This window comes from Calonectris borealis, chromosome 1 (genome assembly GCF_964195595.1).
Source record: "Calonectris borealis chromosome 1, bCalBor7.hap1.2, whole genome shotgun sequence".
In the NCBI taxonomy this organism is placed as follows: domain Eukaryota; kingdom Metazoa; phylum Chordata; class Aves; order Procellariiformes; family Procellariidae; genus Calonectris; species Calonectris borealis.
This window is the reverse complement of record NC_134312.1, coordinates 37,752,303-37,768,077: the sequence shown is the minus strand read 5'-3', so window position 1 is coordinate 37,768,077 and position 15,775 is coordinate 37,752,303. Positions and strand designations below refer to the sequence as shown.

The window sequence follows — 15,775 nt, the reverse complement described above, 5'->3', positions numbered from 1 at the left end:
ATTTAGATTATTTGCCTTCTGAGAGCATCTGCTAAGCGTACGGAATGCAAGGTCCTAAAAATCCAGGTGTTCTGAAACATACCTTATTCCAGATCTAGAGCAACGCCCGTGAATATCATCCACTGTTAGCAAATTAAAACCCAGTGTTTTTATATGTTTTGGATTTTTTTGGTGTTTTTTTTTTTGTGGGGTGTTTTTTTTTTTTAAAAAAAAAAAAACAGAAGATACGCAAGAAAACTGCAAAAAACACAGAAGTGCTCTTGTATGATGCATATTCCAGAACTAGATAGTATCATTACACAAATGAATATTACTGAGCAGTACGGTTGCACTGGCTTTTGAATTCCTGCATGAGAATGAATCCATATGGCATGCTGATATTTAAAGACAGGAAACTGGCTATTACACCACCTTCAGTATGCCAATGTTGTGCATGCAGTAACACCGCTCAGCCGAACACACTGAAGATAATGGCACACACTCATTTCTGATGTACAAGAACAGTAATAGATCCCTTTGGCTACATTTAACAAAAACCGTTGAAACTGTTTGAGGTTCACGTAGTATCATAAACATGCAATATTATACTTCTGCCATCTTTTCGAGTTGACAAGTTTCAGCAGATTTTGAGAATCAGATAAGCTACAAGCAAATTCATGTTTAAGGCCTCATGTTCAGAATGTGCAGCTGTAACTGCAGGTAATGAATGCTCCCGCAGCAGAACATCAGAAAGGTATGTCCCAAGACTAAATGGAAACGAAAGAAAGCAATTATGATATCCGAAATTAAAGGGGAAATATATTGCTATGAAATATTTCTAAGAAAGAGTTCTCTATTTTTACCTTGAAATATAAATTTTTATTCCACAGTGTTTAATGAGCATTATGGCCACTTTCTTGGAAATGAAATGTCAATCAAGTAAACAGTTCACATTTTCAAAACAAGCACTTACCAGGATATATCTTAATGATTGTGCTAAACCTGGCAATTTTGCTATAATCATACTTTTCTTCTTTAGTCTACATAATAAATTACTCCGTACCGTACAGCTTTCATTCTTCTCTTTTCTTCAAACACAACTGTTGTACTCATGTTGGATTTTAACAAGTTCACATACTCAAAGATATTCTCCTAAGAAAAAATGTATCACGTCACAACACCAACATGGAAATTGTAAAAATAGTAATAAAATTGTTGTCATTCTTACAGACTACCATCCTGCTAAGTCAACAACCTCTGAAAATTGTTAAGGATGAAGGGCCAAATATAGCTCTTGGCCAAGCTGGCGCAATTCTGTTGACTTCAGAAGGAATGCATCTGCCCTGTGAGATTTCTTTTGTATAAAAGCTTCCTCGGAATGTTAATGGAAATTAAGTTTTCAATCTATTCTAGATTTTCAAAAGAGACAATTTACCCTTTATCACTGGGCAAAAATGAATTTTCCAAAGTATTAATGAATTTCTGTCTCACCCATGCTTTGAAGTTTCGATACCATTCTATAAGCTTTTTTCTCCTTTGAATCTTTTCTTGTAAGCTCATTTGTTTTTCTTTCTCTAGAATAGCAGGAAGCTCTTTCCAGTTTTTAATAAAGATAAATGGAGCCCCCGTGGTTTTTAATAATTGTAATGGAGCACTGTGGTAGATTGATGAATTTCCGCAATCACCCGGTGTCATTACATCTTCTATAACAGGCAGAGATCCATATGAACAAGCTTCATAAATTCTATAGCATTCTGTATTTATTCCCACCGGGCACAACGTCAAATCACTCTGCAGCAAGGCATCTTGATAGTTTTTGAAACTTTCATTTGTTTCTTGAGGCTGCCACCTAGGAAAGTAAAGGGGTTGAAAATTAACATTTTCCCAACAGGCACTGCAATGAAAAAATAAATATGCTTTAGTTTCAGTTATTTATAAAACTGAAAATGCTGTCAATGTAAAAAATTTATATTACACACACAATCAATAGGCTTTTACTCTTAGTCTTAACTATTCTTGAAGAGTCTTCTAAAAATGTATTGAAAATGTCACTGTTCAAAATAGATTGTAACACTTTTTAGATATGGTCCTTTTAGGAAATTAATACTTAGAAGTGTATTGAAATGCCATTTTAAATCTTCTGCATGACTTGGATGATGCCTGTATCAATTTACTTCACAGCAGAGTTCAGATATAGACATACAGGGAGACACTCGATGGACTTTTAAATGAATTTTTTTGGCCTCAAATACTTTAAATCAGTAGAGGTTTGCTCTTCAAAAGTTAGGATGTAAAGCAATCCGTTAACCTGAATCCATCTGCTTGAAGTGCCTCAGAACGTCTGTGAGATAAGAGTTTATGTCACAGATACAAACCATTTGCTGAGATTCTTCATCAGGGTAGCTGAAGTCTTCCTAAGCACTGGTGTGCCTGCTATCAAACATTTTACAGGTGTTGCTTGGCAAAATTAAGAAATACAATCAGAACCCTATTCCTGTTAGTCAAAAGATCTGTTCTACTTACTTGAAATAAAAAAAAGCCACGCCGTACAGATTAAATCCACTCTCTTATATGGAACACAACAAAATACAGCTGTCCTTTTCTTCTAGTAAGACATTAATACACATTAATACACGAAGGTGCAAGACAAACATTTCTTCTCCCACCATAATCAATGTATACAACAAAAAAAAGATGGTCTTTATATGTAGTATACATACTACGGAGAGTTTTCTATGTATTTAAAAATATGCTTTATGTAAAATATAGCAACAGAAAGGCCATTATGTTATGAAGACCTATATAAAGAGTCTTGGCAATGTTCTCTCTTTTAATGATGACTGGTTACTTTTATTTGTATTATTTTTTAACACTCAGGAACGGATTGGATAGGCAAAAAGGTCTGAATATTTTCACAAAGTAAATCAAAGACTTACTGTTCTCTGGCTGCAATCCAGCAAAGTTTATCAAACCCATCCTGCTTCAGAATTTCCATTAGGGTTTCCCTAGAAGAGTTCTTATAAACTGTTCCTAAGAAATTACACAGATATGATCTTGGATCATGTAGCATTGACCAGCTGGGTTCTACAAATGGAAAACTTCTGTAGCTGTAAAAACAATGTATACATTAGATGATGATATGTTTTATGTCAAAGAAAAAACATTTCATCTTTACTGCAGCAGATTCTAAGACTAAAACCACCTATGTGTTGCCAATCCACATCTATAACCACAGACAGACCCACAGGTAAATCAGTGCAAGTCCTGTCCTAAAAGCTGGGTTTTATTCCTTTTGTCCCCACCCCTCTCTTCAGAGACATTCCAGAATACTTACGTCTTCTTTCAACATCAGAGACATTACATGTGCACGTTACAAAATGTTCTTGAGAAACATGCTTTTTCAAAAGCAGCTGTTCTTGACACAACCACTAGTTTTGACTGAAATGGCCAGGTTAATGGTAATTATGGAGTTTAAGTCCCAGCAACCTTAATCTCTGGCCATGCTTATCAACTGAAAATACCACTGGTAACCTCTCAAAGGAAAATGTCACTTTGATCTGGGTGGACTTCATTAATCTAATCTTTTGATACTAAATAGCTTGTCGTGCCAGCTATTTACCTTGTCTTTTTGGACTCAACAAAACCAATGCAAAGTCCTGGGATCCAATGTAAACTGTATGCCACCCTTTTAGACGTGTTTTCACCACATCAAGCATTTTTCTTTTTTTGACTGACTCCTCAAATCTTAAATCACTTGTTTTGGTCAGCATGACAGCTAGTGAAACACTGCTTCAGCTGAAGGGCTGGCACTAACTTTTTTCATCACATAAAGTTAGTATTTTTTCTGGAATGAATGTTAAAAAAGTCTCTGCTCCTTTGCATTCTCAAATTAAGACAGATATTCCTTCTAATGTTATTATTTTTGATGGATGACTGTTCTACTTCCCTGTTTTTTCTTTTTTTGTAAGAAAAACTATACCCTGATCCCAATTCTTTACTGGTTTCAAAGATAGTCTCTACTTTATTTCACAATGATTTCTTCATTGCTATTAATGGTTCTCTGAAGACATATTCACTTTCTTCACCTTCTCAAATTTTGATGGAACAGTCCTTTCCTAGTTCTTCTACGTAATTAATATTAATTTACTTTCAGAAAACGATTTTTGCAAAATATTTTTGCAGGATTCTGCGTCTTTACTTTCCCTCTTCACTGGGAAAATCTGGCACATTTGCATACCTTTAACCACAATTTTTTACGACTGGTTGGTGTGCAAGGGCTGCAAAACCCCATTCTGATAACCTGACCTATCTTTCTCCACCCAGCTTTGCACCCTGGTTTACTGTTGTAACTGTTGTTGCTTTCTGTTATCTGTCACCTTAATCGTGGCATCTCAAAATTCAGCTTCTTTCTGCTTAGGAACTTCCAATTCCATCGATTCTCTGACACCATCAAGAATCCAAATTTAGTGTATTTCAATGACACTATGAGCAAGCTATGTATAAAAAACTCCATACAGTTTGCCAACTGGCTCAATAAAGGATATTGAATTCAAATTCAACAGAAGATACAAAAATAATTCTGTATTCTTTTCATCTTACATTACCATGATAACTAGCTAAACCACCATTAACTCTGTTAATAAGGAGTAAGATAGAAAAAAATACATCTAACTGAACCAAACCTTCATCTACTCCACATAAATAGTTTGAGCAGTAAGTATAAAAACATTTTTGTGAGTAAGCAGTTAAGCCAGACTACACTACTGTGATACTGTAGTATACTAATTCCAAATGTGAGGCATGCAATTTCCTTTTGAGAGCCAAAACAGGGATTAAAAAAAAGTACCCCCAGTACCATCCCTTTCCTTTCCTAAACAAGCAGCAGTTGGAACCTAATTACATAAATATCTCTTAAATTTCCATGTCACTGGTCCATATTACATCAACAGCTATGAAAAATCTCAAGAGCAAATCTACTGAAGAAAAAATAAACAAACAGAAAACCCCACCAGACACAGGTTCATTTTTTTAAAGCTCCCTAAATCCTAGCATTCTTTTCCTCTGTTATCATTTTTATTGCTAAATGCAATTTCCAAAGATTCCAATGCTTGATTTAGAAAATCATTAATAGGATCATGTTCTACAATTTACTTACTGTAATTGTTTTGGGTATCAGCAGTAACATTCAGATGTATTTTCCATACCTCATGCATAAGAATTAAGTTTCAACTGTAATTTGTATCTATAGCACTTACGTAGCTACTCCTAAAGGCCACTGGAAAATATCTTCTTCATTTACCAATGCATAGTCATATGTAACAAAGAGTAGATTTACAAATCCTCCATGTCTTTTCAGGTATGGTTGAATCCATTCATTGTTGCACTGCTCATTTCCAAGCAGCACAACGGCTACATGCTGTATTTTGTGAGTATGAATTAACGTTTGTGCGTAATGCAACCACTGAGTGGCGTAAGAGATCTTTGCTTTTTCTCTTCCATTCAGAACTAGCACAACATTTTCCGCGTCAACAGAGAAGTAGCCAGGAACTACAGATGGACCAGTGATGAAGCTGTGAAAACCAAAATACAAACAATAAACATCCTTAAGACAAATTATTGACCTTAATCCTCTAAACATCCTTACTACACAGTCTGTACTCGAGAGATTTTTTTTTCTTCAATGAAGTAAATGCAATATACTGCAAAGTAACTGTGCAATTGTAACCATTTCTGCTGTTAATATCTACAGCTGTAACAGAGGAATAAAGCTGCCTTCATCTTTATTCAGGAAAAAGGAAGAGATTTAGACTTAAATGAAAATAAGGTATTTTGTCAATAAATCAGAACCACTACCATATTCAAACATCAAAATGTGGATAAATCAATCAACTTTAAAAGAAGGATGTGCTTTGATGTTCACTAAAGGTCAAACTTTTTATTAATTCCAGTAATAACCAATGAATATAGTATTAGAACAAGAGACAGCACCCCCCAACTGTAAGAGTATACTAAACCAGGTATTATTATGAGGGACAATTGGCTGGTCTGGTATACTGCTTTTCTCTGGAATTTTGGTTAAGTTAAGGTTAGACCAAAAAAAGACTGTGTCATCTGATACTGAGTAGAATCTATAACACAAGAGATACGTATCTAAACGTAAACTTAAGTTGCTTGTGTGATCCAGGTCAAACTTGAGGCTTTGATACAAGCTAGATGGCAGAAACATTTTAGGTTGAAAATTGCATTTGTGGCTCTTGCACAGTGTATTTCTTTAACAGAGGAATTTCAATCATCTAGCAAAATCATTACATCACTGATCATTTACAAGTATCTGACAACAGCCATTTATGAACTGCAATGAAGCAAACCGCTGTTTGCCAGCTCCTGCTCTTCAGTTAACTGCTGTGTTAAGGCTATTGACTGAACTCAAAGGATTAGTGATTACACAGCTTGGGAAAGAGTGGAGGGGAAAAAAATCAATTTTTTTTTCCCAGGAGTCAATGAAATGTTAGTTTTCTAGGTTTTCTGCATTACTGCAGTTTTTCAGGTACCAGCTAAACTTAATTTAGAATGAGCATGAGTTTTAACTCATGAGGTGCTGAGACTGACAGCTAGTTTCAGTTCAAGCGTGCCTCATGAGGAAAAGAAAATTCACAGCAAAAGCTGTAAAAACTTGTCCAGTGAGGATAACTGAAGCAGACTGACCTTAGGCAAGCATATTCTAAACCTGAGTTAAGCTGATGTGCTGCTGGCTCAGTGGGAGTGGCATATTTTGGAGCCAAGATTCATGAGACTCATGATTTGGAATGAAGACTTTTAATAGATTGAATGTAAGTCAGGTCAAGACTTAAATCTAAAGTTTAACAGACAATGAGAAAACATCACTGGGATTCATAAGAGAGAACACCTTGAGCAAAAGAATGCCTAAAATAGTGAACAGGATATGTAGTTGATCCAACGATCACCTTTTAAAAAGAGACCTGGGGAAAAAGGGTTTTCTCTATGGACACGGTGCTGTGACGCTATCAACTTTACAGGAATAACAGGACGTACAGGTGGGGAAGGAATGACCTGTGCGTAGGAAAAGACGAAGTTTAACAGCATAAAACTACAGTGGGGAAAAAGGAAACACCAAGGAAATCCCGTACTTGAACAATAAAAACACACTGCTAAGGTAAACACACTGCTAAGGTTGTACTATTAACTCCCAGTCCAAATACAATAGGGATTGGGAAATGGAAGGGAGATTACAGGAGCTGCAAAATTAAGACAGCAGTACTAAGATTTTCACTACTCACACGTAGACTAGATCAATGCCTCATCAGGATACGTGGAGATTACATTTTTTGACTCAATGAATGACTTGCTTCCTATAAAGTCCTTGTTTTTCCTTACTAGTCTCAGAACCCATACAAAAGATGCTATTCCAGACTGCATCTTCCAGACCTAATTCCAAAGGTGTTAGTCAGACAGCTACTCTGTAATAGCAATATGATTAAGTTTAGCCCTGCAGCAGGAGAGAATATACCAAATACATCCAGCATACAGATACTCGATAGGCAATAAAGGAATTACTTAAAAATGAGACAATAAAGAAAAGAACTCTGAAAGGAGTAGCCCAAATAACAAGCAGCTTGCAAGCAGCTTGTAGGATGTTCAAAAACACTGTATAAGTAGCCCGGGCATGCTGTGTCCCTCAATCCAAAAAGGAAACAACACAACCTCCCCTCAAAACCCCTATGGCTTAATAGAAAAGTTAGAGAGGCTGTCGAAGGGCAAAGGTCAGCACTGAAAACAATGAAAAGCTTGCCCAAACAAGGAGAACAGCAAAGCTCATAAAATACTGCTGACGAAATGCAAATAGAAAACTAAGGCTAAAAAGTAATTTGAAAAGCACCTTGTAGAAGGATGTTCTGGCTGATAGGTAAAGGTTCTTTAAGTATATGAAAACCAAAACATATAAAAAATATACCAAAAAGACAACTACAGAACTGGAGAGACTACTTGATGACAACAGTTTAAAAAAGGTTTAAAAAGGGATGACAAAGCCACAGCAGAGAAGATTCCCACACCTAACTCACTCTCTTCAGCAAGAAATACAAGGTAAAACACCAAAAGTGTTTTCAAATGGAGAATTTGGACCTGAATGGCATGCACTTGAGAGTTCTCAAGGAACGCAAATATGAAAATTGCAGAACTGCTGGCAAAGGTATGCAGCTGTCATTATGAAGTGACACTGTGCCTAATGAGAAGGGGTCAGGCAGTGTCACTCCCATCTACAAAAACAACTTGAGAGGACTCTGGAGCAGAGAAGTATGACTTCCCCTTCTGGAAGAGTCTATAATAAATAGTAAGATCACTGGATCTTATCAAAAGGTATGATCACTGATCACATAAGTGGATAAAGTTTGCTGGAAATGCGTAATCCTCACTAATCTGATGGAGATCTATGAGTGTGTCAGTAAGAATACAGATAAAGGGGATCCAGTAGACATAGTGTATTTGGATTTTCAAAAAGCTTCAACAAAGGCTACTAAGGAAACGAAACAAGCTATCCTTGGCAGAATCCTTGGCAGGTAAAGAAATCTTTGCTGGTTAACTTTGTTGACCAATATGCTTTAATTCTGGCAAGAATCAAGATGGTTGCAATTTGCATAAGGAGGACAGGAGAATGGGACTGAAGAACTGCTGAACAACTGGGGCTAACAGGGATTGGGGGAATGCACTGAATGTTAAAACAGAGAAGGTATGACTCTCAGTGGAACAGAAATTTAGGAATGCTCTTACTTAACAATAAGAGATAAGAAGTCTGGCACTCCCTGCTCTACAACATCCTCTTAGATGACAGGAGAGAAGGATGTGAATTGCTTCAGGCCAAGGGAAGTGCTAAATCCTGCTCTCCTACTTGTATGAACCTGCCAACGTGTCACTAAAATCCACAGCTATGCAGTTCCTTCTCCATCCATGTTTTTAAATAAATGTCCCTGCATTTCATGTAGAAGTTGATACTTCTAGTATTCTTTAAGCAACTTCTTTGGTAAAAACTTGATGCCATCAAAATCTATATTAAATATGTGTATTCTCCATCATAAATATACAAAATGGGCTTATTCATGCAACTGTGTTCAGTGATATTTTGGCATTTTTGTGTCTTTAGATTTGGTATTCTTTAAAAACATTCATGAGAGCTCTATGTTTTAACAATCATTAGACTTACCACAAAAAACTGCACAGCAGCACATATTCTCCAAATATGTCACCTCAGCTAGTTCCCTCTAGCCTCATCTAGTAATCAAATGGAGATAATGTACCTCAGCCAGGCAATAAAGTCGTCAACAATTCTAGAAAATCTTATAACCAGCTAGCAGCCAAAATCATGTACTAATTCTTCCTCACAAAAAAATAGAAAATAACATTTCCAATTTGACTAAAAAGTAGAACTTCAGCTATTTCATTTCAGAATCCTAATCATTAAATTAACAGTTATATTCGCATATTTTCTATACTTTGCACAAGTTCCTACTAGCCTGTCAAATTTTAACCTCTGTTATGTTGGTACCAAACTTTAACTTTGTATTTTTATAGGATCTAGCATCCAAGTTGGTTAAAATAAAGATTCTATTATCCCTGGTTCCTCTAAACCTAACAAGAAGAAATTTAAATGCTATTATAGAAGTCTTTCTTTGAGAGATGCTTACTCTAAGGAACCATGTGAAGTTATTATTCATCTGAAACAGGCACAGCAGAGAAAATAACCATAATCAGCAGAGAAAATAACCTAAACTTAATGACAGATTCATTAAGTGCAGCAAATTATTTTCATATTAAAAACATGAAAAGCAAGGGCTTGAAAAAAATCCTCATGTCCATACCAAGAAGACAATCTAGACTCTGTAGAGTGTCATTGATTTCTATAGCTTCTGAGATTTTAATTCCAGAAACAAAAAAGTCTCTTCCCACCAAGATAACACTACAGGCACTGCTCCCTGGTTCAAAGAAAGTATTGTGTCCTTTCTCCAAATCCGTGACTGGAAAACTCTATTGGTCTGTCAAGGAGACTACCAAGATGCAGTAGCATCATTCATAACTGATTCCCTAATCTTGTAGGATCAGGTTATATTTGCAGACAACGAATACAGCTATTTTTTTTAGAGAGTATATAATTTCGTCTATTTCCTTAGAAGTAAGACAGACTCTTTAATAATTGCGATGTTTAAATCAAGCCTACATGACTTTCTAGAAAACATTTTTTAATCACTTATGAATGTGATATAGGCATTACTGAAAAGATTCTATGGCCTGTACCATGTACACAGTCAGATACATTGATAAACAATGTGATAAAAATGTGATAAAAATCTTCTGTGATCACTTAAAAAACCTCTTTCAATTCACAATCGCATATTTACTTCAAACCTTATCTGCAAATTTCAACCAAAACACCCTGTCTTATTGTGCGAGGAAAAAACACCTTTCTGAAGCAACACATTTTTCGGAAGTTAAATTCACTTAAGTGTGTCATTTATGCTTTTAAAGAAAACTTTTTTAACAGATGGGTCCTGGTGCAAATGACTAAATGTTGTAGGAGAGCTACTACTGCAGACTGGCAAACTGGCCAAATAGATGAAAAATCCTTCAGCTTTCACTGTATCTTTACAGAAAGCCTTAAAAATGGTATTAAATAGGACCTTAGAGAAAAGTTCTATATCATTCACTAAATAACATAAAAAGTTTGACAACAGTTTTAAAACACGCATGATCACAGACCAAAATCCATTTTTAAAGCAAACAATGCTTCAAGTGTCATCTTCCTTTACATATAAAATTTTGCTTTGCAAATCAAGTAGTTAATCAAATGCTAGGTTTCACAGACTGTTTTTGTTATAAATAAAAACAAATTATGGTTTTGATACAATCCTATTTATGAATGAATGAATGAAGTCCCTTTTCCCTGAAAACAACAGAAACCAGGAGACATCTTCTTGCCTCACAACCCCAAGCTTCTTTCAGTCAACTGTCAGCCCAAACCCCAGTTCTTAGATTTTTCTCAGGGTTGTATTTCCCCCCCTCCTGAGGTCTCTTGAATGCCTTCCCTCTCAGCATTTCTAAGTCTTTCCACATTTCTTTCAAATACACAAATCTTCATAAAACAGCAGATGAAATTGCTCCTAGTTTTCTATTTTTTAATAGCAACATGTTTGGGCTAGAGTTTGCTGGTTTTATCAAGTATGTGCTTCCATGAATAAACGTAACTGTTCCTTGTGATAATTTTGAATGAGAAGTTGTGTGCACATTCCTCAGTTATCAAAACATAACAAAATTAAAGTATTTGCAACTGACATTAAAATAACTGCAACTCTGAGACAGACAAAATAATGCACCTGTGCATCTTATCATGTTCTTTAACTTTCCAGCGCATCATTTGTTGAAGTTAACACAACTGAAGTCAACATCATGCAGCTAGTACCTGAAATATGTTTTTCCTGCTTTTTGGCTTCCTTCTCTCCACTGTGCAGTCACATCAGCTGGCTGAAGGTGCCCTCCAAAAATATGCTGCCAAAGGTAAAGACCTACATAGATGAAGATACAATGGAGAATTTGAATGCACGGATCTTGCCTACTCTACACTCCCAGCAAATAAAGTATTTCTGGGAAATCAAAAAGTGTAACAACATAAGAACTTGGGGAAAAAAAATGTCAGAGCTTCCAAAACAATATGGACATTGTTTCCCAAATTCCGTATGACTTGGAATTAGTTAAGATGAGTTTTTCACACATCGGGGCATTTTAGAAGATTCTTTGGCTGTCAAATATCAGTAGATGAAGATATACCACACTACCACGTATGTTAGCATCTCTTTCCGGTGCACCTACCACTTAAAAATGAGCAAATATTAATCAGCATTTTAATGACAGGCATAGTTGGCTTAAGCTTTTGTGAAACAGATCAAATTTTTGTGATAGAATGCATCACCATGTAATATACCAATGTGCTCTATAATGCTACGTGGAAGTTCAACTGAAGCTGGAAATTTTACATTCTCAAAAAAGCTAAAATAAGAACTATGATATGTCTTCAGCAGTAGTTAAAGAGCTCAAGAGGACCTTGGCCCCTAGTTTATGTAGAGACTTGGTGTCTTTTACAACAGACAAATTTTCAAGTTCATCAGTGGCAGTGGTACTGCAGTACAGAAAAGGCCTTATTTCTCCCTGTGCGATGCTTTATTTCACAAAGTATAAATGTGACAAAAATAAATATTCTGTTACAGCCAAGTAAGAGGCCTGTCCTTGCGTTATATTGTAAGCTAGATTGGATTTAAAAAGTAACTGTGTTTCTCTGCCATTTGAACCATTTTCTTTGATGTGAAAAACAGCCTTGAAAAGAACTGATACAAAGGAACTGGAGTCTAACTATTCCTATATTGGTATTAATATAATTCTGAGTAACAGCTACCTGTTCCTTAATACTCTTCATGTACAGACATCTATATTATTTAATCATATACATACATTTCAATCATTAAAAAAAAAAAGTAGAGAAAAGTGCTATACCAGAAAGGGTAAGTGATTAATAGACATTGACTACATCCGCTTACCAATTGCTGCTTTGCCCCAAATCTGTACTCTAAGACTGGTTTGTTCTAGGTGAGATCTTGCATTTTTTATCATCTTAAGATTAGCTTCGTATCTCTGCTGAGAAGCAGCCAGTTCATTTTTCTCGTCCCCTTCCCAGGGATTCCACTCTTCATTTCCCAAGGCAACATGATCTAAGAAACCCAAAAGCGTAATTTACATAAAAAGAACAGATTTATGAGTTTAGAAAACGGACGAATTTTCTTGAATTCAGAGTTTCAAGCAGCACCTGACAACCCTCCCGCCGCCCCGGGCCGGGCACACCGCCCGCTCCGCCGGGCCCGCGGCCCGCTGCCTCACCACGCACCGGGGAAATGGCCGCCGCCAGCGTAGGCCTGGCGGCGGCGGCGGCGCCAGCGGCGGGGAGGGGAGGGGGGAGAGGCCCCGGCCCCGGCCCCACTCTCCCTGAGGAGGTGCCTCCGAGCCCCGCCCGCCATGGCGCTCCCGAGCAGAGGCGCTGGGAGGGGAAGCGCTGCCCTCGGCCCGGCCCAGACTTTCAGGCCGGGCACAACAACGGGGGGAGGCGCCGCCACTCCCCCACGCCGGGGCGCCGAGGCCTCTCTGCCGCAGGCTTGAGCTGACAAACCGCGTCGGCCCCGCATCAAACCCGCCGCCCCCCGTCCCCGCGGGCTGCACCGCCGGTCGCGGCCAGGCCAGCCCGCCCGTGGCAGGGCGGCGCGGGGCGGCCCCGCCGCCGCTCACCTCGCGAGCCGCGGCGGTCCCGGTGCGGCGGGCGGGGGGCGGCCGGGCGGCGGGGTCGGAGGAAGACGGTGTAGGCCGCGTAGAGGGAGAAGAGGCCGTAAGCGACGACCAAGGCGGAGCACAGCCTCTTGCGAGCGCCCCGCATCCCGCCCGGCGCGGGCGGAGGCCCCGGCGGGGGGCGCCGTGAGGCGGCGGCAGCGCCGTGAGCCGCGCCCGCTGGGGCGGGAGGGGCCTCCGCCTGCGGCCCTGGGCTTCGTCCCCTGGTGGAGAGGCTGAGAGTCCGCCGTACCATGGCCTGCTACTGCCCCAGCAGCCGCCCCGAGCATCGCCGTTACAGCCTCAGGAACACGGTGCATGCGTGAAGACACGTGTCCCGTGGCGGCTCGGCGCCTGGAGCCGAGGGCCGAGTACTCCGGGCGCCGTCCTTCCACGCTCGTGCTGGTGCGAGGTGTCCGGGCGGTGCCGTGCCTTCCCACCTGTGGCTGCCGGCCCAGCGGGCTCCGCCGTGTGCTCTCCTCCACCTCCCGAGGGCTTTCGAAAATACAGAATCGGTACCTGCACTGAATATTGGTTCAGGAGCGTCAAACAACTTCAGGCTGTCGAACGTACATAAAGACACGTCGCCTTTAGCATTCGACATACGCAGTCCCAGTGTGGGCTGAAGCTCCTGTTGTCCGTGCCCGGTGGTTCGGTGCCTCGTGGGGCGTGGGAGGAAGGGTGGTCCTGACCAGCAGCCGCCTTCTGCGGGGAGCTGGGTGATGGTGTTGTGGTAAATGCATAGGTGAACGGGACTGTCAAGTCATGGGAATTTTATATGATGGGGACAGCTGTGGACTAGCCAAACTGAGTCATGTTACATAGTTAGAGAAAGTCAGGGAGGGTTTTTAGGTTATCCACGAGTCCTTTCTAAGGCTAGATGTTAGAACTTCTGTAAAGCCTCTACCAGCCTGTTTTCAAACACCATGATCCTAACAATAGCCAAAAGCACAGTGACCTTCACCTCCCCTAAGCAAAGAGAGAGTCTAGTACAGTTTAGATTATAACAAAACGCACAACCCTGCAGCCTGCTCTGGATCTGAGTGGTTTTTTTTCTTGATCAATTTTTTTACCCTTATGAACACTAAACTTTGCTCTAACCCTGACCCAAAATTTATTCAATGGATCTCTGCTTGCTCCAAACCAAAATGTAACTAGTTACCTTAGCAGGCCTTCTGAAATAGGCTTACAATCACCCCACTGCCAAGTCCTCAATCTGATTTAATGACCTATACACTCACTGAACTAGAAATCTAGCTTGATGACCCACAGTGGCAACAAGGAGTCCTTTATTCAGACATCCCTTTCTGATTGTCTGCTTTAGCCCGACTCATCACTTCCTTCCAACCCACCTCTTAATCCTAAGTGTAACCCTGATTTCGTAGAACCACAGAATCACATAATGGTTTGTGTTGGAAGAGTTGGAAGGGTCCTTTAAAGATCATCTAGTCAAACCCCCCTGCCATGGGCAGGGACATCTTTCACTAGATCAGGTTGCTCAGAGCCCAGTCCAGCCTGACCTTGAGCACTGCCAGGGATGGGGCATCCACAACTTCTCTGGGCAACCTGTTCCAGTATCTCAGCACCCTCATTGTAAAAAATTTCTTCCTTATATCCAATCTCTTTCAGTTTAAAACTGTTGCCCTTCTATCACTACAGGCCTTGATAAAAAGTTTTTCTCCATCTTTCTTACAAGCCCCCTTTATATATTGAAATCCTACTCATTTAAAACCTGCATATAATGCAGGTGACTCTTGTCAGTACTAGCAGTAACCTGTTGCAGAATTGAAGCTCAATACACTTGTTCCTATTATGCACCATGGCCACTTTGCTTTGGTTATAGTGATCTATAATTTCATGGGAAAAGTGCACCAGATAAATACTTTCAAAATGAAGACTGAGCTTCTCTTTGCCTTTCTAGCTTAGTGCATCTGTGTGAATGCACCGTGAAGTGGTACAGTCACAAACTTCAGGAAGATCAGAGACATGATATGTACAGTGATTGATAGTAAAATAAACTATTTTCAGATTTAACTACAGTCTGTTTTCTAGACTGTATCAGTAACTGGATCCGTGTGCTGAGTTGCAAAATTCATAGAAAACCCTTGCACAAAGACTTTACTGTTTAATTTAAAACAGAACATGATAATGAAAGTATAATAAACATAGAACCAAAAGGAAAGAAGAGGATAACAGAAATGAATTAAGAAGGGCAAAGAAGAAAGTAAAATGTTAAATCATTTGGGAACACAGGTTTCCTATTGCACAGTTTCACTGCTTTGAATGACAATTAGAAAGTTCTCTCTTGTCCCCACACAGATGCAGTTAATTTCTTATAAAAATGAGAGAAGAGGCTTGAAAAGAAAAAGTCAAGAAGGATTAATCTAAGAAGAGTTTGGATTATAGACCATTTCATAAATAGAGT

At 39.2% G+C, this 15,775-nt stretch overlaps 1 protein-coding gene across 5 annotated transcripts; it reads right to left on the bottom strand.

The window, feature by feature from the left end:
* Window positions 1-256: 256 nt before the first annotated feature.
* On the bottom strand, window positions 257-13,520 carry RXYLT1 (ribitol xylosyltransferase 1). Of its 5 annotated transcripts, none has more exons than XM_075148771.1 (6): window positions 13,315-13,520; window positions 12,576-12,746; window positions 11,447-11,549; window positions 5,235-5,549; window positions 2,916-3,086; window positions 257-1,828 (listed from the first exon to the last, which is right to left on the bottom strand). In XM_075148771.1, the coding sequence occupies exons 1-6, from the start codon at window positions 13,457-13,459 to the stop codon at window positions 1,411-1,413; spliced, it is 1,323 nt and encodes a 440-aa protein (XP_075004872.1). In that variant the 5' UTR covers window positions 13,460-13,520; the 3' UTR covers window positions 257-1,410. The 5 variants fall into 5 exon arrangements, with proteins under 5 accessions (XP_075004872.1, XP_075004862.1, XP_075004890.1 ...); XM_075148761.1 differs by lacking the exon at window positions 13,315-13,520 and adding an exon at window positions 12,920-13,064 and having other exon boundaries at window positions 258-1,828; XM_075148789.1 differs by lacking the exon at window positions 13,315-13,520 and adding an exon at window positions 12,842-12,925 and having other exon boundaries at window positions 258-1,828.
* Window positions 13,521-15,775: the final 2,255 nt, after the last annotated feature.

What these genes read in the sequence shown, in the direction of transcription:
- RXYLT1 (XM_075148771.1), bottom strand. Translation starts at nt 13,459, where the DNA reads ATGCGGGGCGCTCGCAAGAGGCTGTGCTCCGCCTTGGTCGTCGCTTAC. An exon ending in TGGCCTTTAGGAGTAGCTAC is followed by an intron (nt 3,087 to 5,234) that starts GTAAGTGCTATA and finishes TTGTTTTTACAG; the next exon opens with CTACAGAAGTTTTCCATTTG. An exon ending in TGGATTGCAGCCAGAGAACA is followed by an intron (nt 1,829 to 2,915) that starts GTAAGTCTTTGA and finishes TTACTTTCCTAG; the next exon opens with GTGGCAGCCTCAAGAAACAA.